The sequence below is a fragment of the Dromiciops gliroides genome, chromosome 6, assembly GCF_019393635.1.
Source record: "Dromiciops gliroides isolate mDroGli1 chromosome 6, mDroGli1.pri, whole genome shotgun sequence".
NCBI classification, from domain to species: domain Eukaryota; kingdom Metazoa; phylum Chordata; class Mammalia; order Microbiotheria; family Microbiotheriidae; genus Dromiciops; species Dromiciops gliroides.
Genome location: NC_057866.1, coordinates 88,819,878 through 88,846,041, shown reverse-complemented (window position 1 = coordinate 88,846,041; position 26,164 = coordinate 88,819,878). Strand labels below are relative to the sequence as shown.

Genomic DNA, 26,164 nt, shown 5'->3' with positions numbered 1-26,164 from the left:
CCCCGAGATTTGAGTGGAGAGAAGAAAAAGTATTTATAGACCTGGGAGTTAGATTAAGAGGAGGGATGAGAGAGGCTGAGAAGAGGAGCGGTCAAAGAGACGGATGGAGAAGAGGTCAAGGGGCGGCTGACTAGATGGCAAAGGTTGGAGAAGGAGACGGGGGACGAGACAAACAGTAACGCAGGACTAGGAGCAAGGAGGAAAGGCCGGCGGACAAGATTAGAGGGGCGGCAAAGGCGGCAGAGGGCAGACTGACCAGGAGGCAGCGGAGAGCACAGAAGGGTCAGCACAGGGGACAGGTTGGAGAAAGTGAAGATTAAGAGGAGTTAGAAGAAAGGAGCTGAGCAGGGAAAGTGTAACGTGCCCTGAGGGGAGAGGTGGCTAAGGCCCTTATTGTATTAAAAAGGTTACAGGCTCAGCAGGTAAAAAGAAGAACCAGAAAGCAGTCAGGTTTTACATTTTATTTCCCTGTATTCTTAATTTTAAATAGTATCTCATAAATAAACTCTGCTTTGATTATTTAGTTAAGAGGCTTCTTAATCTTTTGCTTATCAATTTGGGAGTGAAGCAGTGTGGTGGAACTTTATAAACGGCCCACATTAAATTGACAGTGGTCAGATAGCCAAATAGTCAAAAGTTCCCAGATTAGTACCCCAGTCAGCTTTAGCCCCCAAACTAGCCCTAGTCAGTAAAAATATTCTTACATTTTGAATGGCAACCCAGATGGGACTTACGGCCCAATTATAATTTCTCTAAGCTTATAATTTTCATATACTTATAATTTTTCATAAGTCAAATTATATAAAATTTCCAGATTAGATATAGTTATTAATAATTAATTTTTTGTACAGAATGAATGAATATAAAAGTATTTACTAAGTGTTTACTTTGTGAAAAGAGCTGGGGATAAAAACAGAAGTGTGGAGACAGTCCTTTCTCTCAAGGAGCTCACATTATAATGGGAGAGATATCACATCATTTCAGACTTCCAGGTCACTTGAACAACAAAATGATGCACTAGACATTTTCTCTGAAACCCCGTGATCTCTCAAGCCTTTCCAAAACAGAAATACAGTGCTAAGGGTAAAGTAACTTCAGCTGTCTCCCTGGTCTAGGACACCCTGAATCCAAGAGAAAGTTAAAGAAAACAACCCCCAAACTCACGAATTGATGGTGACTGAGCTGGAGTCATTCAGTTCCCCTCACCCACCTCCCTCAATACAGGTAGTGAGGCTGTGCTAGCAAAACCAAGGACCTGACTCAGGCTTATGACACAACCCACTGCTCCAACCTGCGCCCCCCCCCCCCCTTCCTTTTTCCAGAGTCACAGGGACTCAAACTCTAGACGGCAGACCAGCCGTGTCAGCCACAGCCATCTAGGAGCAAAAGCCTGTGGCATCAGCGCTGCCACACTTCAAACTTCCTGCCAGTGCTGCAAAGCTCTGTACTGCCAGGGCCAAACCAGAGAACTGAGGAACAGAGGGAAGGGGATGGGACCGGACATCATTAGTGTGTGGGTGCATTTGGGAGAGGGGCTTTTCCTGGGGCCAGTTCTGACCACTCAAAGGCCACCTAGGGCAGAGACCTAAGTTGGTGAACCATGAATTGCCCAGTGTGTGAGGAAGGAATGGAATAAGTATTCCAAAGAGCAATGGTGTTCAGGATATAGCCCAGGGGGACCCACCCTGTAGATCTGCGTTCAGCCATGCATGAAAAAATATGATGTTCAATAATAAAAAAGGTGTTTGAAACATTTTAGGAAGAAAAACATAACCAAAGAGATATTTTTGCTTCTTGAACACTCTAAACAACAAAAATGCTAGAGGAATTAAATGAAACAGCCAAAGAAGAGCAACAGCAATAGAGTGACAATAGAGAGACCAGTAAGAAACTTTTTTCTAAATATGTATTAGGAGACAGGGTGGAGGTGAAAGTTTTGTTGAGGTGCCAGTGAAGAGAGGTCTAGGGCATCATGGACAGAATCTGTTGATACCCTGCCTATAGGTGAATTAAGATTTTTATGTGGGACTATATTGCGACAAAGGAGGGTACAGGAAAGCAGGGAGGAAAACAAAGGAAGAGAGAGGAATGTATCATGTGTCAGAGTCAAATCAGGGGTTAGCAGTGAAGGGGGTGACCCCTATGGTCTCAGAAAGAGAAAAGCTTATGGGAGAGTATGGGAAGAGGGAGGAGCAAGAATAAAAAGGAGAAGGAAGGAGGTCTTGCTTCGGTGGTGGGAGGGGTTTTCACTGATGAACGTTTCTATGAGTAAAGAGAGATACTCAGTGAAGGGACGGGAGGACCTTACTCTGAAAGAGGCCAGGGGTGCAGTGGGAGATTTGGTACTTGAAAAATCTACTTGTCATGGGAAGAGGAGAGTCGGAACCCCTGAGAGCTACTGGCAACTGGAGGAATGAGAGAGCATGGACAGATGGAGGAGATTTCCAGGCAAATGTAGGAAAAAAAGGTCAACAAGAGATGGCATAGATCAGCAGTGGGGGAGGGGTACTACCATAGGGCAATGTTATCTTTTACACCTAAAAAAATTGGCATTGTTCTTAGAGTAAGGCACAATGGAAAAGTGGAATTCATGGGGCAAGCTCTAGAAGGTAGTGGCAAAAATCACCTAGAGGGAGGGAAGAGCCTAGAATGGGTATCTTGGAAGCTTTGATTTCATGAGGAATACAGAGAAAAGAGAGAGACCAAATAATTATAGAGGTCATGAATCAGAGAATGAGGGTCTAGAGTAGAGAGAAAGAGGAATAATGAAGAGTATGAAAAAGTCTTTTTGGAAAAGGGCACAAAAATGAGATTAAAAAATCTAATGAGGGGCAGCTGGTGGCACAGTGGATAGAGCACTGGCCCTGGATTCAGGAGGACCTGAGTTCAAATCCAGCCTCAGACACTCGACACTTACTAGCTATGTGACCCTAGGCAAGTCACTTAACCCCAATTACCTCACCAAAAAAAAAAAATCTGATGAACAAGATGAGTTCAAAGGGAGGAGAAAGGGGAATCTATGTCACTTAGAGGGGAAAAAAAAGAGGGAAGACATTAACTAGATAAAAGCAGGAAAGAAAAAGGAACTAATAAGCAAACCCCCAAAGAGAAAAGGATAACAAATGAGAAGAAGGAGGTATTAAATGTGAGGGAAGAAAGCCAGTGGGGATAGGGCCAACTTTAAAAAGATTAACATAAAATAACTAAAGATACATACTACTGTATTTACAGAAGAGGGGAAAAAATAAAAACTTGAAAAACAAAACATTAGAGACAGATAAAGGAAAAATATAAACCTAACTCATAACTTTAAATGTGAATGGAATAAACAATATAATAAAACAAAGGTGACAGGTTGGGTAAGAAAACAAAACCCTACAATCTGTTGCTTATAAGAAATATATTAAAAAAAACAAAGATATACACAAAATTGAGGGAATAGAAATAAATTTACTATGTATGAAGTGAATAAAAAAGTGGGTATTGAAATTATGTTGTCTGACAAAGCAAAAAACAAAAACAACACCCGCCAAACTGACAACAAAAAACAAAAAAATTCAAAAAATATAAATAAGAAAATTATATTATGCTTAAAGGAACCATAGACAACAAATCATTTTCAGTAATAAACTTATACACTCCAAATGACTTACCATCCAAATTCATAAAGGAAACATTAACTGAGCTACAAGAAGATATAGATGGTAATTCAAGAGTGAGAGGAGACTTCAATATCCTTCCATCAATTTTGGATAAATCTAACAGAAAGATAAAGAAAAGGGAAAATGTCGAACTGAATAAAGTGCTAGAAAAACTAAAAGACTTATTGTATTTTCTAAATGAAATAGCAAAAAAAAAAATTACACATTTCTCTGCACCACATGGAACTTTTACAAAAAATGACCATGCAGTAGAGTATAGAGATATTGCAAACAAATGTAAAAAAGTCAGAAATAGTTAATACATCCTTTACAGACCATAGACACAAAAGTAATTGATTTAGGGCTCACAAACAAAAGATCAGACCCTAATGGAGATTTAACATTCAAATCCTAAATAATGAATGGGTAAAAAACCCAAATCATTAGAACCAATGAATAACCATGCAAAAGAAAATGAAGATGATGAAACAACATAACAAAATTTTGGGGATGAGGTTAAGGAAGTCATTAGGGGAAGAAATCATATCCTTACAAATGTACATTAAAATTGTTTTTAAAAAGATTAATGAACTGAATTTTAATTTTTAAAAATGAGTAAGCCAAAAGAATAAACAAACCTAAAATAAGCAAAAATAAGAGCTACTAAAAATCAGAAGGGAAATTGATATATTGGAAACAAAAAACCATAGAAGTGACAAAACTAAAAACTGATTCTTTGAAAAGATTAATAAAATCGACAAACCTTTAGCTAATCTGATTTAAAAGAGTAGAAAACAAAATCAATAAAATAGCAAATGACAACATACAGAGTAACTACAACAATGTAAATGGAAAGAACACCACACCAAGAAATCAAAAGTAAATGTAACAACATTAAGATCATTTACACAAAACAAAAACAACAAAAAAGATCATTTAGGACTCAAATGAAGAGATATAAAAGGATATCCCTAACCTACCACTTTGTGGAAGTCCACAGGTGTTACACATTGCACATGTTTTGGGACTTTTTCTATGCATCTGTCGGTGGTACTGACCCTTTTTTTCTCTCTCCAAAAAATATTGTTATATGGGGTGACTTTCAGGGAGAGGGAGGGGGAAGAGTCCTTGGGATAACCAGGATAATGGAAGAAACAGAAGATAGCAATAAAAAATTATTAAAAACAAAGTTTCAGCTGTGAGTCAGAGGAAGTGACTAGATGCAAGGAGTCCAATTAGAAAGCTTTTGCAATGATCATGGGAGATCAGAGCCTGAACTAAGGTGGTTGGATTGTGTGGCTAGAGAGAAGGGGATGGATGTGAGAAATACTGTAGAAATATAATCTATACAATTTGACAAGTGATTGGTGAAGGAAAGTGAGAAGTTGAGGATGACTGAGTAGCTAAAAACCTGGATGCCTGATAAAAGGCCACTGAATGTAGCAATTAAGAGATCATTGGTAACTATGGAGAATTCTGTTAGAAAGAGCAAAGGGCTAGTTGTGAGGGCAATCTGTAGGGAGGAAATGAGAGGGTATGGAATGAAAGGGAAGAGCCACTTATTCATTAGAGACTGGAGTGAAGAATAGGTGATATCAAGGGATTTTGAGGTCTAAGGAGGGGCAAAGAGGGAGCTGTGAATATTCTTTATTTTCTCAATAAAGTATGATGCTAGGTCCTTTGTGTTAGTTACTCCTTTTGGCTTTGTGCAAATCCGATAAGTGAATATAAGAAAATGGATTTATTAATATGCCAGGCACTGTGCCAAGCGCTGAAAAAAATACAAAAGTAAGTTCTTATCCTTAAGGAGCTTGTTTATATTCTTTTTTTTTTTTTTGCAGGGCAATGGGGGGACTTGCCCAGGGTCACACAGCTATTAAGTGTCAAGTGTTTGAGGCCGGATTTGAACTCAGGTACTCCTGAATCCAGGGCTGGTGCTTTATCCACTGCACCACCTAGCCACCCCCACTTGCTTACATTCTAACGAGGAGTGGTGGCCAGGGAGGGAAGGTTAGATTTGGGTGATTTAGTTCTTTCAGGGCATAATCTCAGGAAGTTGCATCTGGAGAGTAAAGCAGTATCAGGTCTGAAGGTGGTTTGGTGAAGAAGCAATGGTCCCAGAATAGGAGCCAAAAGTTGGTCCCTGGAGGTCTGGTTTAAGGGCAAATAGCAGTTAGGGTAAAGAAGCATGGTTCTCTAGGGCTGAGTGGCTTAGCTCCTTCTAGAAATGCTCTCTGATGAGCATATCCTTCATCCCCTCTGCCAAGACATTGATAAAAATGTAAAATAAGGAGTTTGGCTATGAAAGGGAAAAGATATAGAAGAATTTGAGGTGTTAGTATTGGAGGCTATAATAAAAGATCAAGCTCAGATCCCTGAGAACACTACACAGGAGACCTTCTGAATCATAAAATGAGTAATGATTACTCTTTGGGTCAGGCCAGTCAGTTCCAGATCCACCTAAATTACATCCTCGCCTCCATTTCTTTAGGAATAGCATGAGCTACTTAAATTTTGGTAAAGCATTTGCTAAACTATCTACATTTCCCTGATTTGAGGGTATAGTAATGTCATTAAAAAACAAAACAGCAATTTGGTACATGACCTGTTCTTGAATCTCTGCTCTGAGGCAGTCATTCCCTTTTCTGGATTTTCATCAAATTCGCTGGTCTAGTTTGTAGATTCTAGTCTCTTCCTTGCTCTAAAATCGGGGACATTACCCCGTCCACTGCTGTTAGATCTCAATAACATACTTAAGTTCTCTCGTGTATATTGTTATAGAATTTGTCTGGAATTGGTCATGTGAATTTATCAAGGGCACTGAAGTGCTTTTACTATACTCATTGTTTGTGGTATCGATTACACTATTCCCTATACTATCAAGCATGAATGTTCTGTCTTTTCCATCCCAAAGATTATTCCTGGCAGAGAAAACAGAAGTGACCTAAGAGTTAAACAATAACTTTCCTTTGTTCCTGTCTTGCCTGTCCCAAGCACGGGTCCTAGTATTTCATCTTTTGCCAGCATACCTAAAACAAAACCTTTTTGTGATCATGGTCCTTCTTCTCTAGTCTCAGCTCATTCTAATCTGACATTTCTGACACTATTCTTGTAGAACAGAGGCAGAGATATCAAGTCTCGAGTGCCACTGAACCAGATTTAAATGCAAGAGGGAAATATTTAACAAAATAGATAATAATACAATAAAACACAGATAACTTCACATTAAAAAAATAAGTCAACATGCAGTCCACAGGCAAACTTATACATGGATTTAGTGGCTACCATTTCTGTTGACATCACTGCTGTCCACTGTCTTTTTGTCTGTTTTCTTTCTTTTTTGGGAGGCAATTGGGATTAAGTGACTTGCCCAGGGTCACACAGCTAGTAAGTGTCAAGTGTCTGAGGTCGAATTTGAACTCAGGTCCTCCAGAATCCAGGGCTGGTGCTCTATCCACTGCACCATCTAGCTGCCCTATTCACTGTCTTTTTAAAATCTTAGTGTGTTGGCAAGTTCCTTGTGCATCCACTGTTCCTTTTAGACATGTTCCCCTTCATTCTCTAAACTGAAATTGTTTGTACCTTCAGAATTCCACCAAGAGCTTCACTTCCCTTTTGGGCATATTTTCCTTATATGATTTCAGTTCATGGTATCTTGTTTATCCTTTTCTGAACTTTGAAATTCTCCCTTTCGAAATTTGGGATGACATGTCAGATAATTCCCAACTTTCCTCTACTTCTCCATCACTAAATTTAAGATGGAATATTCATTTCTCCTTAAGGTTTCCATAATTTCTACCCAAATCCAAAGTCATATAAATCATATGCAGAAAAACAAAGAAGGATAGGAGGTGTTCAAGAAAAGAAGAGAAAGTATAGATCATCAGTTATGGGGAGTATAATTGAGAGTCAATAAAAGAAGAGTAAAAAGAATTACTGCATAACAGAGAGGGCCCAGTTAAGGGTAGATAACATAAATTTATTGTAACTCTAATCATCATGATTTTGTAATTTTTTCTAGAAGCAATCAAGAACTCAAGAATAGTAATAAATGAGACAAATGGAAGCTAGTGAAGTTTAGCAAAGAGGAAATGGTGGTAGGTCAAAGGGCAAGAAACTGAAGATTGGGTGGTTTTACCAGGGGGTTAAGACTAGAGAGGGAGGAAAGTGAGGCCAGAATAAGTGTGGCAGACAAGAAAAGGAAGGAATTTAGGAACATATATGGAGGGAGAAAGGAAGTATAAGAGAGGTGGAATGATAGACTGGTTAAAGAAAAGTATTTGAGCAAGGATCTTAGAGATACTGCTATTTACATTAAAGCTTTGATATTAGTCATGGGTTAAGCATGACTATATCTTAATAGGATACTCAATTGTTAGCAATAAATGACAGCAGGGTTTGGGGTGTATTTTAATTTCCAAACCATACCACTAACATTTTAACATTAATCTTACATTTGAAGTCATTTGGGGAAAATTGGTCAGATACCTTATACTTTAATATTTAAAAAGATATCTGCTTTCATTGTTATGGATTTTCACTTTACTCCACCTCTGACTTAGCCAATAATCCTCATTACCTGGTGGCTACCATCAATCTTGGTTGGGCAGGTAAAGCTTAAAGAGACACAGTCTATCACCAGACCCATGCTTGAAGCCTTTCCATTGGTTCAACCTGACAGACATTATGTTCTGCTGGAATAGATTTTGAGAACTCAGGATCAATCTAAGGCAGGATGAAGGATCTAAGGACTACTTAAATAGAGGCAACTTCCTTTTAATGAAAGGAATCTTACCAAAGACAGTGGTCAAACCTTAGTTTCAAGCATTGTGACCTCAGGGCTCTCCCTGTATTCCATTAGCACAAAGAATCATATTCATAGAACAGTAGCTCTGGAAGGGCCTTTAGAGATCATCTAGTTCTGTTGAGAAAGTGAAACCCAAGAGAAAGGTAACATCATTGTTAAGTGGGAGAATTTAAGTGTTTCTGGCTCACAGTCCAGGACCCTACCAGGAGGAAGCTATAGCTTGGATGTGTTTCTAAAAGAATGGTGGACTCTCCCAAATGAAAACATGACACTGTCCTTTTAAATTTTTATTTGGTGTTAAGTAACTCCACAAGAAAACAAAATCAGTTACTCTGGTGTACGTGAAATCAGAACAATACAACCACTTGAAGCAAAAAAGTAGAAACAAATCTCAGCCCAGGAATGGAAAACTGATATTTCAGTGCTATGGATATGCCACGCGCTTCATACCACAGTGTGTTTCAGCGTTTTGCCAACCTTTAATGCGGTTTTGTGTCTATCCATACAAATAACTAAAAATCACACTTCAACTCTCTTGCTGAAAGCTTCTGAGCCACTTAAGTATGGAAACAAGTAAAGACATAATTTGTTATTACCCAGGCCCTCCCTGCCCCACCCCCTCCCCTTTACAAGGGCTGTCTTTCTACATGATGATGTGAGTGAAGTCAGCACCTCTGCCCTTCGGAGCCCTTTCTTGGTAGAGAAACAGCTCAGTTGAAAAGAAACTGAGCTGAAGGTTGTGTTTGAAATGTGTCAGTGTCATCTTTGCTATTCTACCCACAATTTCTATAACAATATCCACTGTCCGAATTTGAGCAATTTACAATCAATCTTTTTTTTTTTTTTTTGCCTTCACTGTTCACAATTTTTTTCAGTGTAGGTGGTTAACAACCTTTTTTTTTTAAAGGAAGCTCCAGAATAAAGTTACAAAAAAATTTATCCAAAGTTTGTAAATAAATAACAACAACAACAAAACCCCTTTAAAGTGTTAAATGATTTGCTGCAGAAATATAAACCCTAATATAATTCTGTTTATTTGACAAGATGAAACCTAGCCAATTTAATCAGGGTTTTCAACAGCAAGGACATAGATAACCTCCTCAAATGACTTTACAACCTTAGACAGTGTTTTCCATGTTATCAATAAAAGGCAACAAAACCCAAGTACTTAATCAAAATCAAATAACATATTTTCAAAGCCAGTTCAGCTCACATTTCAAACAGAATTTGTATGAGTTCTTATTGCCTGTCAAAATGAAAAGTTAAGCTTTCAAGTCAACATTGGACTCTCTACACTTCCTGATGTTCTAGACATGCTGCTACTGTATAGATTAGTTCTTAAAATAATGAGTTGGTAAAAACTTAGAATGTTTAGGTTTTGCAAATATTGCTCCTCTTGGCTTCAACATTTTGCATAATGTGTTAAAAGCACTAGGAGTTGATAGTCTTCGTACAGATAGAACTTGACGATGTACTGTCTAGGTTAACAAAAGAAAATTTAAAAGCAAGTCACAGAAAGCAACCATCACTACTGCAATCACACGTGTATGTTGAAAAATCATTACTCTGCACCCCACCCACCCACCCACCACACACATAACTTGCCCCTAACATTCTCTCAGCAAACACAAAATGAACTACAAGATCTACTAAATTACAGCCACAACAGCGGCTAACTGCAGCAGCCAAAGATTTCTTTCAAGTGAAGTGTGACCTTTTTTGCATATAAAACATTTTAAAATATGAGCATTTTAGATGAGTTCAATAGGCTCAAATTCAATACAGGATGCATTGCAGGTTACACTAAGGTAATCATTTGCAAGGAGACATAGTCCTTATTTCTTGTTAAAAGATTTACCGTCACAAATCCCTGTTCCCCCCCACCCCAGCCCCATGACATTTTTTGGTGTTGTTTCTCAATGTTCATCAGCTTTATAATAGAAGAAAAAAGACAAAGAGAGATAGAGAGATGGAGAGAGATGGAGAGAGAGAGAGAGAGAGAGAGAGAGAGAGAGAGAGAGAGAGAGAGAGAGAGAGAGGGACTGAGAGGAGAGATGGAAAGAAGGGAGATGAAGAGAGGAAAAGAAGATAGAGAGGGAAAGGGGGGAGAAGGGGAGAGAAGGTGGGAAGAGGGAGAGAAGAAAGGGGGAGGGAGAAGACGGGAAGAGAGACTGGACTAAAAAGGAAAAGATGAGTACAAAAGAGGGGGAGAGAAGAGGAAGAAAGGGGAAAAGAAAGAAACAGAAGAGAGACTGCAACCCCCTCACATTGCCTCCACACATACCAAAAATTAAAAAAAAAAAATCCTTGGCTTCTCCAGTTAGCAAGAAAATCACAAACCATAGAATCCTCTGTGGGTTTATTCAGGGGGGAAAATATCATAAGATAGAAAACACAGTATTCTGTAAGTCTCTAAAGCACAACCTTGTTCCTACTTCAAATTTACATGAGATTTTACCAAATGAAGACTAGACAAGTCATTCATGCTCTTCTCCTGCATTCAGAAAGGCACTGATAAATTACAGTGTTCAGTATTTATCTCCCAGTTCTTAGAGAACAAAGCTAAAATGTGCCAAAAGCTAAAGTCTCTGAATAGCAGAAGGAGTTATAGACACTGCAATGCTAATAAGATAATAGTGGTGAGGCTGCAATTACAAATGAAAATAACTGCAGTTAAGAGGCAAAGAGCAGTGATGCATCTAAGATAAGCACATGCACACCCATTCTTGAATTGACAACACAATCTAGTCTATTTCAAATAGCCAAGAATTGAACAGGTTGGGGGAAAAAATGTTCCAAGAAGAGAGTTATCCTCAACCATAAAATAAGCAAGAAGAGAAAGATAAATACGCCTCTGAATCAGTTACTTGAAGAGGAAACCCAAGTTGTTGTTTTAGAGTAACAGGTCTCACAAAAAGGAGTTTTCCATCATATATTACTTTTTTAGACAATTGGTACTACTCTGCAGTTTCATAGATGAGTTCGAGAAAAAAGCTCCTCTTCACAAGGATCAACCCATTCACTACCACCTTCTGAGGCTGTGTCTTCGGAGTTGGAACTATCACTGGAATATATTTTTTTCCGGAAGCCATTTGATTTTGTTCCAGGATTTCTTTCTTCTGTACACCTTGCTTCATAAACAGAAGACACCTGAGAATAAACAAACAGTTTCTAGTAGGTCTCAAAGGCTATGGGTGAATAAACTGGTATTTTAAGAATTCACAAGGTTTATTTGTGACATAATCCTTTGACACAAAGATATGACAATTTTCCCACCTCCCATACTTTTTGTACAGGGATCCCAAGAAATTTATGAAGAGCATAAAGCATCTGTTTCCACACAGAATGTTCAGTCCTTTGGGTCAAAGCTGACAGACAGGATAAAAAATAAATGACAGAGAAGTGATTTTTTTTTGAGAAAATGATTTGAATTGTCATTTTAACAGTGGTAGAAAAAGTGTGTGTAGGGGTAAGAGGCTGGTGGCTTAGCAGCAATACAATTCTAAAAGCAATACTTACTCTATTAAAATCTAACAGATGCTCTCCATCGTTGGGTATTTCTTTAACATCTGGATATTCTTCCAAGCCATTCTCTCCCTTGGTATTTGTATAACATTCTTTTGATTTTGAGTGCAAGAGAACAAAAAAAGAAGGAAGGGTGAGAGGGAAAGTTATTAAACGGTTTTTACGTACTATTTTCATTATAACACTCATTTAGTTACATTGGTAGCTCAGTCTTAGAGAGATCTGCCTGAAACCCTGAGTGGTTAATTGATTTGCTCATGGTTATTATGCAGCTAGTAGATACCAAAAGCCGGACATGAATCCTGGTTTTCCTTACCCCAATGCCTGCTCACTAATTTGAAATACTACACTACCTTTGGGACCATGGTATAAAGAGGTCTCAAAGGATTTCTAGTCCAAATCCTTCATTTTTCAGATGACAAAACTGAAGCCCAAGTGGTTTAAATAACTTCTAGTGTCAAAGGTAGGATTTGAACCCAGGTCCTCACACTCCAGAGCAAGGGCTCTTTCTATTGTACCAAATTCTAATAAGCAAATAATTTAGGCAATATGGTGAATAAAGAAAATGAATTGTATATATTTTTGAAATATTTTTATTTTTAAAGATTATATTGTTGTAACTGTATTTCAAAGACATAAAAGAAATTTCAAAGTTTATTCACTCTTGTGTCCATTTTTACTATTTCCTTCTCTATCTCCCCAGAAAACCAAAAACCAAAAACCAAACCTCTCTGAAAAATCATCCCCCAACGAACAGCCTTTATTTTAATGGAATTATAGAACAGGGAAAGAATTTAATTCAATTAGATAAATATCAATAAGGAAAAATGGCAGTGTGCAGTGATGGCCAGATCCCTTAATGGGATGAGAGGGGAATCATAGAGACTTGACCCTATGAAGAAAAAGTCTGAACTGTTTTCTGTGGTCCTGGAAACAGGGCAAGCACGTTTCCCAGGAAGTTTCAAGGACTCCAAATAGTACCGTTCTAATGGGGGGAGTGGTGGCAGAGGGAAGATAGAGCCCTACTAACTCAACTATGTTTCACCACAGCTTTGAATAGAACTTAACTATTCTTCACAGTCAGGACCAAAGCTGCCTCATGCTGCTTCCTTGGGCATTAATGGACCTACCACATCACATCCTCCTAACGACTGGGAGCAAAATGTTTCCTGTCCTAGAGTTACTGCTTTTACCCATAAGGATATCTCCAGGTTCACCGAGTCATGGTACTCACCCACCCACTTGGGTATTATCTGTCCTTCCTGTGATAGATGATTGAACATTTCCACAACTCTTGTAATGTATATGCTAAAGAATGTGAACAGTCGGGGCTCCTGGAATTTTAGGATCTTTCAACAATACTACATATGTAAGAGCACCGTAACAGCATGGGCACATTATAAAATATCAATTAACTATAGAGGTGGAATAATGTGAATTTAAACATCACAAATACTCTTTTAGTAACTGAAAATATCAGTCATTTTTATTCCCCAGAGCACTCCTTCCACTAATTCAAATTCACAAGCTCTTCATACTTTAATGGATGCTTTCATAGGTTGCTGTGGAGAAAAAAAATAAAATCATCCGACGGCCAACTTTGTGCGCTGAAGCTCCAGATAGCCACTGAAAGGCCTATCCTGGACGTCAGGCCCGAGCCCACAGCCTTCCCAGATTGCTAGGACTTGCAGAGTTGATGTACTGCTGTCACAGCACCTTCGTGTTACAGAGCAGCACTTGGAGGACTTTATTGTTGAACATATTTATAAGTACCTCATTCTTCAAATCCAAAGCACCTCATGGACATTCATTAATCTAGCCTTCAATAAATTTCTGCAACTTAAATTTCCCAGAATTGGAGATGGTAAAAGTGAACACCCAATAAGAGTAAGGATGTTTCAGGAGTCTAAACACTTGCCACAGCTAAGGGCAGATTGCTAAGGCTAGGTGCATGGATGCCTGTTATTTCATGGCTATTCTAATCTAGTCCCTATTAGGAACTCTATTTTTATAGGAATGCTTGACAATGTCAGAGTTCCAGAAATGCTTCCCCCGCTGCCAAACATTATAGTGACAAACTCATTATAACAAGTTATGCATAACTCATTCAAGACCGCATTATTACTAATTCAGCACAAGTTTAACTTGTATATAAGGGGCATGCTACTTTGCCATTAACACAGCTTTAAGGATTTAATTACTAGAAGTATATACTAGAGAAACTGTACATATGACCTGAGATGTAAAGTTAATAGGTTAATAATCAAATTCACCATGTACCAACTGTTCAAAAACCAGGACACTGGAAGAAAAGCAATAGAATCTTTAGACATTAACATGGCATGTGGTTAATGAAAAAACACTGGAACAGAAGAGTTCAATTCCAGTCATATTTTTACCATAAACTGTGTGACTCTGGGCAAACTATGTCCCATTCTCTCAGCATCAATTTCCCTTATTTATAAAATGAGGAAACTGGACTACATCATCTCCAAAATCTCTTCTACATCTGATATTCTATAGATATACTATGCCTATAAGGATGGTGCTGCTAAATGACTTGCCATCAATAAGCAAGGTAAATACTTCGAAAGGGTTGATCTAATTATACTGTCTCACTTGGTGGCCTTTATGGCCAAAGATATATATTGCAAAATGCCTGGCTAGGATTAAGGATGTAGTGTGTGTAGATGAGAGGAAAAAATTCACTGTCCTGCATGGAATTAAATCTACCTTATTAATCTGTTGCTCTCACCAACTAAATTACCCAGCCATAGTAAAAACCTCCAACTAAAGCATACAGAATTTTGAATAAAGTTAATTCTATCATACTACATGGAAGAAAAGCAACAGGTTTTTTACTGAGTATCTATTATGTGACAGGCATAGAAGTTTATACTACAGGAAATACCAAGATATGGACTTTGACCTCAAAGAACCTACAGTATAGTTGAAGACACAATACATTAAATATGTACGAAGTCAAATAACAACAAAAATTACAAATAACAGACAAAATAGAAGACAAGTCACAAGGCAGGACACGATAACTTGCCAAATGGCGACTGTATATCCAACTTGAGCTACAGCATCCATGTTGCCAACATGCCATATTTTGAGAAGTGGAAAAATAAGATTATCAAATTAAAACCCCGAGCTTTATTCTGAGGATTGGTTTTGAACACAAAAGTTATACTCGTAATAACTTCCCTTATTGATAGGCTAGAAATATATACAAAAGAAATACAGAATCAAACTTTCAAAACAACCATTATGGAGGGGTCACTGGCAGAATGACAGAAGAAACCCCACCACTATGCGCTAAGAAAAACTTAAAAGACTAATGCATAGCCATTACCTATTGGGAACAAAGAGATAGGGTGATGTTTTTGAAAAAGTTTGCAGAGAATAGCTATGGTGCTCAAGAAGAATATAAGTAGAGACAAAAGGCAATGTTGTACAGTGGAGAGAATACTGGACTGTGAGGTATGAGACCTAGATTCAAATCTTGGCTTCCCTACTTACTATATGACCATGGGCAAGCCATTTAAACTTTCTGAAAGTCACTTTCTTCATCTGTAAAACAGTTGAGCATTTTACACAACTTCTTTTCAATACCTGTGTGAGTTAAACAATATAGCTATAGAAGCACAGAAAAGGCTAAATTGGGTGCTGATCTTTTCACACTAAGGTAAAAGGTGCACTTGGAGAGTGATGCACACACTATGTCTAGTGCCCATGTATGCTCTGTGTACACTCTACCTAGTTAATTCTAAAAGTACATGTCAGCATCAGATTTGCTTGTGTGCTCGCTGTGAGACTGTTTACCTTCACACTCTGATCCAGGAAAAAGGGGAGAGTACAGCGCTTTTCCCCACCAGCACTGCTTCTCTTGATTGCCACTCATTCCTTGCAGATCAGTATTCAATATAGGAAACTGTTCAGATAAAAGCAAATATAGTAATGAATCAGAATCCCACAAATGGGGCAGGAGTCTAGTATTGAAAACAAAGAAAAATCCAGGAAATTTTTCTCTGAAAAATATTTTGATTTATAATCATAAAATAGCAAGAATAGTCATGATTGTTACCTAGTCTATAAGAAAGATGTACCAGATGATAACAGATTAAGGAGAGGTAGCATAGGGTGCTGTTTATTAGTATTGTGAATACTCACGAGCCTTTTCCCTCTCTGAACCTAGTTTAGGTGGTCTCAAATATAAAATGGGGGTAATATCACATGCACTTCCCTGACAGATTTGTGTTAAGAAAGCGCTTTGTTAACTCTAAAGCATTAGTAAATGTTAGCTGCTGGGCATCGCCTAATTAAAGGATAATTGGGGACTTCTTTGGGAGAAACAACTGGGTGGGGGGAAGAACTTGAGGAATCACTTGCTGCTTTAGTAATTTAGACACCTACTAATGGTAAGTTGTAAGAACACTTTAAACACAAGCAAAAAATGGTCACTGTATGAAGAAATGAGTGTGTTCCAGTCATGTTGATTTATACAGATCATTCACTTATAAAGCTAGGATTTGAAAATCTGCCTAGGTCAGAGATTTAGTCTTCACATGGTCCACTAAGAGGCTAAGATAGAAATACTTCTTCCAATTCTGGTATAGGGACTATGGGGCACAAATAAAGTATAGGGAGAAAACTCACCCCTAAGGCATTTCTAGTTTTAATTCTATAACCATTTATTAAAAATTTACTATTTGCAAGATACTGTAGTAATCACTGGAGTTACAAAGATGAGAAACTACATAATCCTTATCCTTAAGAAATTTATATTCTAATACTGGGGCATGATATGCACTAAAATAAATAACACAAGGTAGATTGTAATGGAATAAAAGAGAGAACAAGATGAAGTATTCTAGGAAAATTTAAGGAGGAAGAGATGATTCAACTTTCCATTCTTTGACTGTGGTTGAAGAAGACTATTCAAAAGGTCTGAAAATAATAGAGTGCCATATTTAACTTAGTTATGAAAAAATTAAAATAAATTAAAGAAAACCTGAAAAAATATAATGAAATGATTTGAATCACAGAATCTAATGGTTGAAAGGAATTTTAGATATCTAGTTTAACCCCTACTTTAAACATGAATCTACTCTAATACCCACAAGTAGTCATCCAACCTTACTGGAAGAATATGTTCAGCACCCACCCCTTTGCCTTGCCCCAAGGCAATCTATTCCATGTTCCGACAGCTATTCTAATTGTTAGGAGGTTGATAATCCTAAGTCAATATCTGCATTTGTACCTTCTTAAAGTGCCTACAAAAGGCTTTGTACCTTACTGTTCAATAAATGTACACTCTTTTCAGAAAAATTTGAACTTCCTATGTGGCTTGACAAAAACACTACAAATATTTAAAAAACACACTAAACCTATTCTGTCCACTGAGCATGCCCAAGCTAACAACCTTTTATGTAGAGATCCTGTCTCCAATTTTTGTTGTGAGTGGAAGAAAATAAAGAAGAAAGAAAAAGAAATGATAAGGCATTTGTGTTTCACTAAATTTGCAAAATTTATTTGTAGCAGGAAGCTAATACTAAATAGATTAATAAAATTAAAGATAATAAATATTTAGATTGTTCAAAGGACAAAGGAGGCATTTAAAGCTATTATATACTCATGAGGTGATGCCTTTTAAATCGATGAGCTATTTCTCAAATCTTCAAGTAAACTGCCTACCAAACAAGGGAATATGGGATAGTGGCTCCTAACCTATGAGCTGTGACGTTATCTGTTGTGAAAATGAGCTACCATGAAAACTCATTTCAACAGCAAAATTTTCACTATCCGAGGATCTTTTCTGCTCTGCTGACTTTCCTTCATTCTGGCCCTGCTAATTCCCAATCCTATATAATACTTGCCATATGCACATGCCTGCACATGCGTTGCTAAGCATGCTGATAAAATTAGTCAGAGAAATAAAGATTTCATTTACTATAAATTATAATGAAGGGCCTCACACTCTTACTACTGCTTGGTAACCCTTCTATATATCATTTATAAGATCATCAGATCCAGAGCTTGAAGGGAATTTAAAAGAGCATTTTGGGGGAAAAAGAGATGATTTAACTGACCCATTTTATGGATCAGTAAACTGAGGCATAGAGAGGTGAAGTGATTTGTTCTCATTACTACTTGGAAGTAGCAGAGCTGGGATTCAAAACTGGATACTCTGCTTCTAAATTAAAGACTTTTTTTAATGACAGCTCATTGCCTCATGAACTCCCTATCTTATTCTCTTATAATGCCTAACCTTTCTCCTCTTGCCTCACTGAAGACACTAAATGGTCTGTAAATCTTAAAATACTACATAAATATAAACTATTCAATGTCCCCAAGTCCTTTAATCCTCCATTTCTTTCTTATATACTTATATTTTAAAATTTCTCTGTGTCTTCATCTATCTTCTTCTCTTTCCCTCTTGTCTCTGAGGAAGAAGTGGCCTTCCTGGCCAGAGCTGTCTCTTCCACCGGTACTTGACCCTACTGCCTTCTATCTTTGGAATCTCACTCATTTATACCTTCTCTATCTGTATTTTCAAGATTCTTTAGTATTGGTTTCTTCCTTGTGTCATCCTCAACTTTCTCTTTTCTTCTTTTCCAGAAAACAAAAATAAACCTTCCTTCAAGCTCAACTCCCATTGCTCCTTCTTCCTCTTTCTGCCAACTTCTTCATATCTAGCTTAAACTGTATTTCAAATCCCAAGACCTAGCAAAACTCTGTTACAAGCTGAACTTCGAACACCAAACTTTTCCTTCTTCATGCTTTATTTATTATGCTGGTTTTTTATGCCTATAATGCCCTCACTCATCTTTGCTTATGTCCAATCTAGAACAGAATCAAAGAAGCTCAGACTGGGAAGGAATTTCAAAAGGCCATGTAATCCAAACCATATCTGAACAAAAATGATTCCTACAATATGTCTAACAAGTGGTTATATAGCGTTGGCTGGAAGACCTCCAGTGAGAGAAAAGCCATTATCCCCAGATTATTAGCAAGGTTTTCCTTACATCAAGTCTAAGTTTGCCTCTTTGTAAATTCCACACTGTTCCTCATTTGGATTCTGAGGCCAAAAAGAGCAAGTCTAATCCTTCTTCCATGTGACAACCCTTTAAATTCTTGAAGATAAATATCATGTCTCCATTAAGTCTCTTCTCTAGGATAAACATTAACAAATTCTTTAACCAAACACCATCTAGTATGAACCCAAGACCCTTCTCCAAATTGGTTGCCCTTCTTTGAGGGCACCACCTTCAATGCCTAAAATTGGGCACAATATGGTAGAACCATCACTTCCTTAGTACTAGACACTCACTCTCTCTCACCTAGGAATAATACACGCAAACACATACATATACACACTATACACACTATATAGTATAGTAACACACACACACACATATATATATATATATATACATATACACACATTTGGTAATAGTAAACCCCTTCCAATTCTAACTCAAACCTACTTTTATCTGGGGGGGGCATTTAATTATTTTTATATTTTATTTTTTCCCCAATTATATATAAAAACAATTTTAACATCCTTTTTTCAAATTTTGAGTTCCAAATCCTTTTCCTCCCCACTTCACCGAAAAGGCAAGCAATTTGACACAAGTTATATACATGTGCAGTCATACAAAACACATTTCTATTTGAACCTACTTTTCCACAGTTATCTCATATAATATGGCCTAGACAAAATTATATATACTACACATATTATATGTATATAATGCATATATATGTGTATATGTGTGTATATATACATATATATATATTATAGAGAGAGAGAGTATGTGTGTGTGTGTGAAAGAGGGAGAGAGGGAGGAAGGAAATGTCTAGAGGACTTAACAGAGGTATGATAGTTGCCTTCAAGTATTTGAAGGGCCATCCTGTGGAAAAAGGATTAAATTTGGGTTTTTTTGGCCTCAGAGTCCAGAATGAGGAACAAAGTATAGAATTTACAAAGAGGCAAACTTAGGTTTGGTATAAGGAAAACCTTCCTAATGTTTTAGGGGAAGCTGTGCATGTGTGCATGTGCGCGCGCGCGCGCACACACACACACACACCTTACTGATCCCTCAGATCAACTTAGCTTTCTTGGCTGCCGTTTCTCACTTTTGACTGCTATCGAGCTGGAAGTCCATTATGACCCTGTTGGAAACAGTCCAGGATCTTGAGCCTAAGAGTCTGGGAAATAGCAGTTTCTCCCTCCCAGACACAAATCCTGCTTCCACAGCAGAATCTACAGCCATGATGAAAGGGAAAAATCATTATGAAGAGGGAGCCCATCTTCTTTATTACCACCAGTGACAATTGATGATCAATAGCGAATAGTCAGATAGACAAAAGAACCCTGGGAGTGGTAGTACCACCCAGTCCTGCTTCTAGTCCAGTCCTCATAGCCATCATTACAGGAAGCAACTGATGAGGAGAATGGGCCAGCAAGTCAGCTTAGCTGAAGCAGCAAGGCACCATGTGCCAGACATGTCAGATGACTACCACCACCACTACCTTAACTATCATCTTTCCTCAAACCCTGATGGAGACAGCTCTGGACCCTGAACCCATGAGTCCAGGGAGTAGAAATGCTTCCAGCCCAATGCCCTCACCAGCACCCTGGTAAACAACATTGGTGGAGATGTAGCCTGGCCACTGCTTCTGCTGGTGCTTACAGTCACTGGCCACTGATGACCCAGAAATCAAAGTTCCTTTGTGTCAAGTGTCTGAGGCTGGATTTGAACTCAGCTCCTCCTGAATCCAGGGCTGGTGCTTTATCCACTGCGCCACCTAGCTGCCCTCAAAATCAAAGTTCTTGCTGCCAGTATCCTTAACACTATCCAATGGTGCAACATAAAAAACTGAGGATTTTATCAGTGGAAATGATATTAAAGAAGAGGCACTAACATCTGCGTTGCTGCTGCACACTAAGGACAATGGGACTTTCCCATCCAAATCGTAGCTGAGATCTTCCATTGGTGGTGTTTCCACTCCCTAAGAATGTGAACTCCTGGAAGGTAGAAATTGTCTTACTTTTCAGTTTGAAACCCTATGGTTTAGCAAGTCCTTTGCATGTAGTAAGCTTTTAATAAATACTTCATTCATTCAACTGATCTATCAACAAGAAATTATCAAGCACTCAATAGGTTCCCAACACTGTAAGTACTTGGGAATACAAGGAGGAAAATGAAACAACTCCTGCCTTCAAGGAGGCTTGTATTCTATCAGAAGGCATAACATGCATATATCCAAATACTTACAAAATACATACAAGGTATTTTTAGGGGAAAAGAGCTAGTAACTAGGGCTGGAGGATCAAGAAAGGCTTCATGTAGAACACAAGTCTGAGATGAACTTCTAAGAAAACTAGGGATTCTAAGGGGTAGAGGTAGAGAGGGAGTGTACTCCAGACATTTTGGCTTCCAGCCCAGTGTTTTTCCACTAAACCAATGTGTATGTTATGCTCTATCACAATTTGGGGGGTAAATTTGATATTCTTTCAAAAAAGGAAACTAGAATGAACATGCTATGATTTGTCTTGCCCCTTTTATGTTTTCAGAGAAACATTTTGTTATAGTGGTGACATGATATTTACTGTGAAATAAATTTAAAAGTTACATGAGAGGTTACTATTGGTTAGACTAATGGTAAGTTCATTCAATGTCTGACAGCCTTCAGACTGATTTGTATCTTTTGTGACATTATCCCAAAAGGTTTGGAATATACTCCAAATAAGAATGGTGATTTTTCTGGTCCAAAATAGATAACTGATCAAAGGATATAAGTTGATAGCTTTCAAAAGAAGAAATATAAATTAATAAGTGCTTGAAAAAAATGCGCAGCTGTCACTAATAACCAAAAATGCAAAATTTAAAACAATTCACATTCATCAAACTGGCAAAAAAGAATAAAAGCAATTAAACTAAAAGTGGGGTTGTGGAGAAACGTACATTCACTCATTCCTGGTAGAACTGCAAACATGGAAAATCTTTTTGGAAGCAATCTGGCAGTATACAGTGAAAGTTACAAAAATAATCATGCTTTATGAGCCAACAGTTACACTGCTGCAAATATACTCTGAAAGTGTCATCAAAAGAGAGCTATCGACTCAACTATGTCATAGCAGCATTATATGTAAAAATCACAAAAATTGGAACAACCCCAATTCCCCCAAATAGGGAAATAGTTCAATAAAATGAAGCTCATTAAACATAGTGGAATACTATATTGCAATTAAGATGGCTAAGTATGAAAAATACAAAGACATCTGTAAAGACATCTAATGAAATAATATGAAGAGAAAAAAGCACAATCAGAAGAATGGTATACACACTATAAAAGTGATTAAGAATCAGGGAACAAAGAACCCTGATGAAAACTTAAGAGTAACTAAAAACTATTATTATACATTATACCTCGATATGAATTTAAATGTAAGTAGTTACTTAAGGAGCTAGATAGTTCAGTGGATAGAGTTCTGGGTTTGGTGCCAAGAAGACCTAAGTTCAAATCCAGCCTCAGATACTTACTAACTATGTAACCATGGGAAAATCTGTTTCTCATCTGTAAAATGAATTGGAGAAGGAAATGACAAACCACTCCAGTATGCTTGCCAAGAAAACTCTAAGGACATTATTGGTATACTGTGGTCCATGGGGTCATGGAGAATCAGACATGACTGAATGACTTAACAAATTACTAAGAAAATTTATTTGGTGGTTTTGATGTTCAATGTTAAAGTTTTACTAAAATATTTAAATAAAAACAAATGTTCCAAACTGTATATGAGGGGGAAATATATATATAATCAAACAGATCTGACTTAGCTATTACCTGCTCATTGTTGTTCAGTCATTTCAGTAATGTCTTACTCTTCCTGCCCCAGTTGGGGTTTTTTTGGGCAAAGATACTGGAGTGGTTTGTCATTTCCTTCTCCAGTTATTATTATTGGATTAATTATTGTTAATTGATATATATTACCTGCTAGGGATCAATTACTGATTTACTGGAAACCCTTATTGAAACTATACTGTCTCCTGGAGGCAATAAGTTTGTCATTATTTATTCCACTTGTGCCTAATAATAAAATGAATTCATAATGAATTTTACAGTTTATAAAATGCTTTCTTCATAACAACACTGTGAATTAGGCAGTCCAAATATTATTACCCCCATTGTGAAGATGAGGAAGTGAGTGTCCAAAGAGATGAAATGTTTTAAGTTCAGGGCTTTGGGCAGGATTGGAAAGGAAGTTAGTTCTAGGTTACTGATTTATTTGGTGACCAAGTCTGTTTTCATCCCAGCCACACATTTCCTAATTGTATAGGAATGATAATGTACCAGCTCATTCTTGGCTTTTCCCAAATCTTAAGTCAGTTTCCATCTAGGTACCCTTTCATCTCCTTGATTATTCATTCATTTTTGTTCTTTTCTAGACCTTCTCGGGCTTCATTTCATGTCTTCCTTCAGGTATAGCAACCCAACTGAAGGAAGTATTCCAGGGGCAGATGAACACAATTCTATAAATGGGTAGAAAATTTTATGTTTAATTTTTGTTACCTTTCTTGAAACTCAAGATTTTGTCTTTGGACTCCTCACTTCCTCATTCCTCAGGCTCTTACAATCTGATTTCTTTTTGACCCCAGCACTTGATTGCAGCTGTTCTTCCAAAGATTGCCAAAGATCATTTAATTGCTAAATCTAGTGTCCTTTCCTCAGATCTCATTGTCCTTGACCTTTCTACAGATTTCAACATTGGTGACCATCCTCTCCTTCTGAGATACCTTCTCCTCCCTTGGCTTCAGTTACATTGCTTTCTCCTGGTTCTCCTATCTTTATGACAGTACCTTGGTCTTAATCTTCATTAGTTCCTTATTCTCCTCTTGCTCCCTAAGTGTCCCCCAAGGTTCTGTCCTGGACCCTTTGCTATACTTTCTCTCTTGGTAATCTTTTCTCCTTTCAATATTCACCTTTATAGAAATGATTCACAAATTTATAAATCCATCTCTAATCTTTTCCCTCTAGTCCTTTATCTCCAAATGCCTTTTAGACAGCTATACCTTTGGTGCCAAGAGAACACCCCACTCCTGTGTCCAAGAAAGTGAACTCACTATCTTTCCCCTGAATTCACTGTTCTATCCAACTCCCCTTCTGTGGACAGTATCACCCCATTCCCCAAGTGAGAAACTTCAGTCATCTATTATCTTTCTTCTTCACCATGCATATGTAATCACTGACAAATCTGTGAACTTTACCTTGACAGCATTTCTCAAATTTGTCCCCTTTCCTGTAGCCACATCGCACTGTCATGACCTCTCACTTGGATTATTGTAATAGTCCCTGGATTACTATATTAGTCCCTTTGCCTGATCTGACATCCCTTTTCTAGCCTTTATGCATTTGTGCATGATGTACCTTGACCTTGTAATTTACTCCCTCTTTATCTCCACCTTTAAGAATCATTCAGCTCTTTCAAGTCTCAGTTCAGGGAATCTGTTCTTTTCCCTTTCGCCTATCCTCCATTATAATCAATATATGTGCAAATCATACCATCCTTCTTGAGGGTAGAAACCATGCCACAGTCCCTAGTAAATAGTAAATGTATAATAAAGCCTTGCTGAATATTCTCCAGATTTTTAGCAAAATTAAGTTAAATTAAAAAGAGGCACACATTTTCCCAAACAATTTAATTCATTTGAATTCTTAAAATTTCATAAAGTCCTTTAAAAAGTCTCCTTTAATCTAATCATAAAACAAAAATAACTAAATTACACACATATCTACCCTTGAAAATAAAGAGATGGCTCCCTGACTCAAATATCTTCCCACTTCAGTCCATCTGTAGCTGTCACATTGATCTTCCTTAAAGCACAGGTCTGACCATGTTACTCTTCAATTCAATAAACTCTAATGGCTTCCTCTTACCTCCACAATCAAATAAAAAAGCTCACTTGGCTTTTAAAGCTCTTCATAACCTTTTCAGTCTTTTTACACCTTAATTCCTAACAGATCCTCTGCAATCCAGAGACACCGGTCTCCACATTGTTCCTTGAACAAGATCCTCGACCTCCTGACTCCATGCATTTTCACTGACTGTTCCTCATGTCTGGAATTCTCTCCCTAGTTTCTGCCTCCTGATTTGCTTCAAATATTAACTAAAATCCCACCTTTGCAGGAGGCCTTTCCTGATCCCCTTAATGCTAGTACCTTTTCTCTGCTGATTATTTCTAATTTCCTTGTATACATCTTGTTTGTACATAGTTGCTTGCAAGCAGTCTCCCCCATTAGAGTATGAGCTCCTTTAGGACAAGGACAATCTTTTGCCTCTCTGTGTATCCACAACACTTTGGAACATACTTATGGAATTCTCCATTTTCTTCCACATACCACAGAAGCAGAGAAAGAGCTTGGCAATTTGAAAAAAAGGTTTATACACTCAATAAAAGCTACCTTTATTTAGGAAATTTAGAATTTAGGGGAAAAAGGACTTATCTTTTGGGCTCTCTAAAGCTTACCACGTTTCTTTTGTATAATATATGGGAGTAAGGAGACCTGGGTTGTTCTCTTTACTCTCTCACTAATAGGTTTATGAGACCTTGGGACATTTCAACTGTTTCTGGGCACTGACTTCCTCATAGGTAAAACGAAGGGGTTAGACTAGACAATCCTTTAAGGATTCAATCAGCCTTATGAGTCTATGGTTCTAAGATGGAATGTGAAAGGGATCCTATAAATCCTATAAAATATAAACAACTGGATGATTCCAAAGTATCTGTTCAACACTGGTAGCTAAAGCCTTTTCTAGAAAAATTATGACTTCTGATAAACTTAACACAGAGAGACAATGACTAGCTAAAAAGTATAAGGAAAAGGTGACAGTATAACGTGAGCTCTTTTGCTCTTTTTTCTTTCCTTTCCATTGTGAAGCCAAATGAAGCACTAAGGAGGATACGAAACACAAAACAATGATTGAAAAAAATGCAGAAAAAGAAAGCTAACGTCACCCTATGTCCCCCACACTACTTCAGATTTCAGTTTTCCCATGCAGTTTATGTCATGGATATTTAGTTACTTCACTTTAACGTATAGTTTTAGGAATCCTAATGATCAGGGGATGGACTGAAAAGTTAAAACAAATTCAAAAAGAGAAAATTAAAACATAGAA

The 26,164-nt window shown here is 37.6% G+C and overlaps 1 protein-coding gene across 5 annotated transcripts in view; it reads right to left on the bottom strand.

The window, feature by feature from the left end:
* Positions 1–10,768: 10,768 nt before the first annotated feature.
* Positions 10,769–26,164, bottom strand: part of KIAA0232 (KIAA0232 ortholog) — a 102,694-nt gene continuing 87,298 nt past the window's right edge. For 4 of the 5 annotated variants that reach the window (XM_043971034.1, XM_043971037.1, XM_043971038.1 and 1 more), the window contains 3 exons: positions 15,802–15,910; positions 11,968–12,065; positions 10,769–11,598 (listed from right to left, as the gene is read on the bottom strand). In XM_043971034.1, coding sequence (XP_043826969.1) covers positions 11,419–11,598; positions 11,968–12,065; positions 15,802–15,910 — 387 coding nt within the window. In that variant the 3' untranslated portion in view covers positions 10,769–11,418. The remainder of the gene's footprint in view (positions 11,599–11,967; positions 12,066–15,801; positions 15,911–26,164) is intronic. The other variant, XM_043971036.1, reaches the window with a different exon arrangement.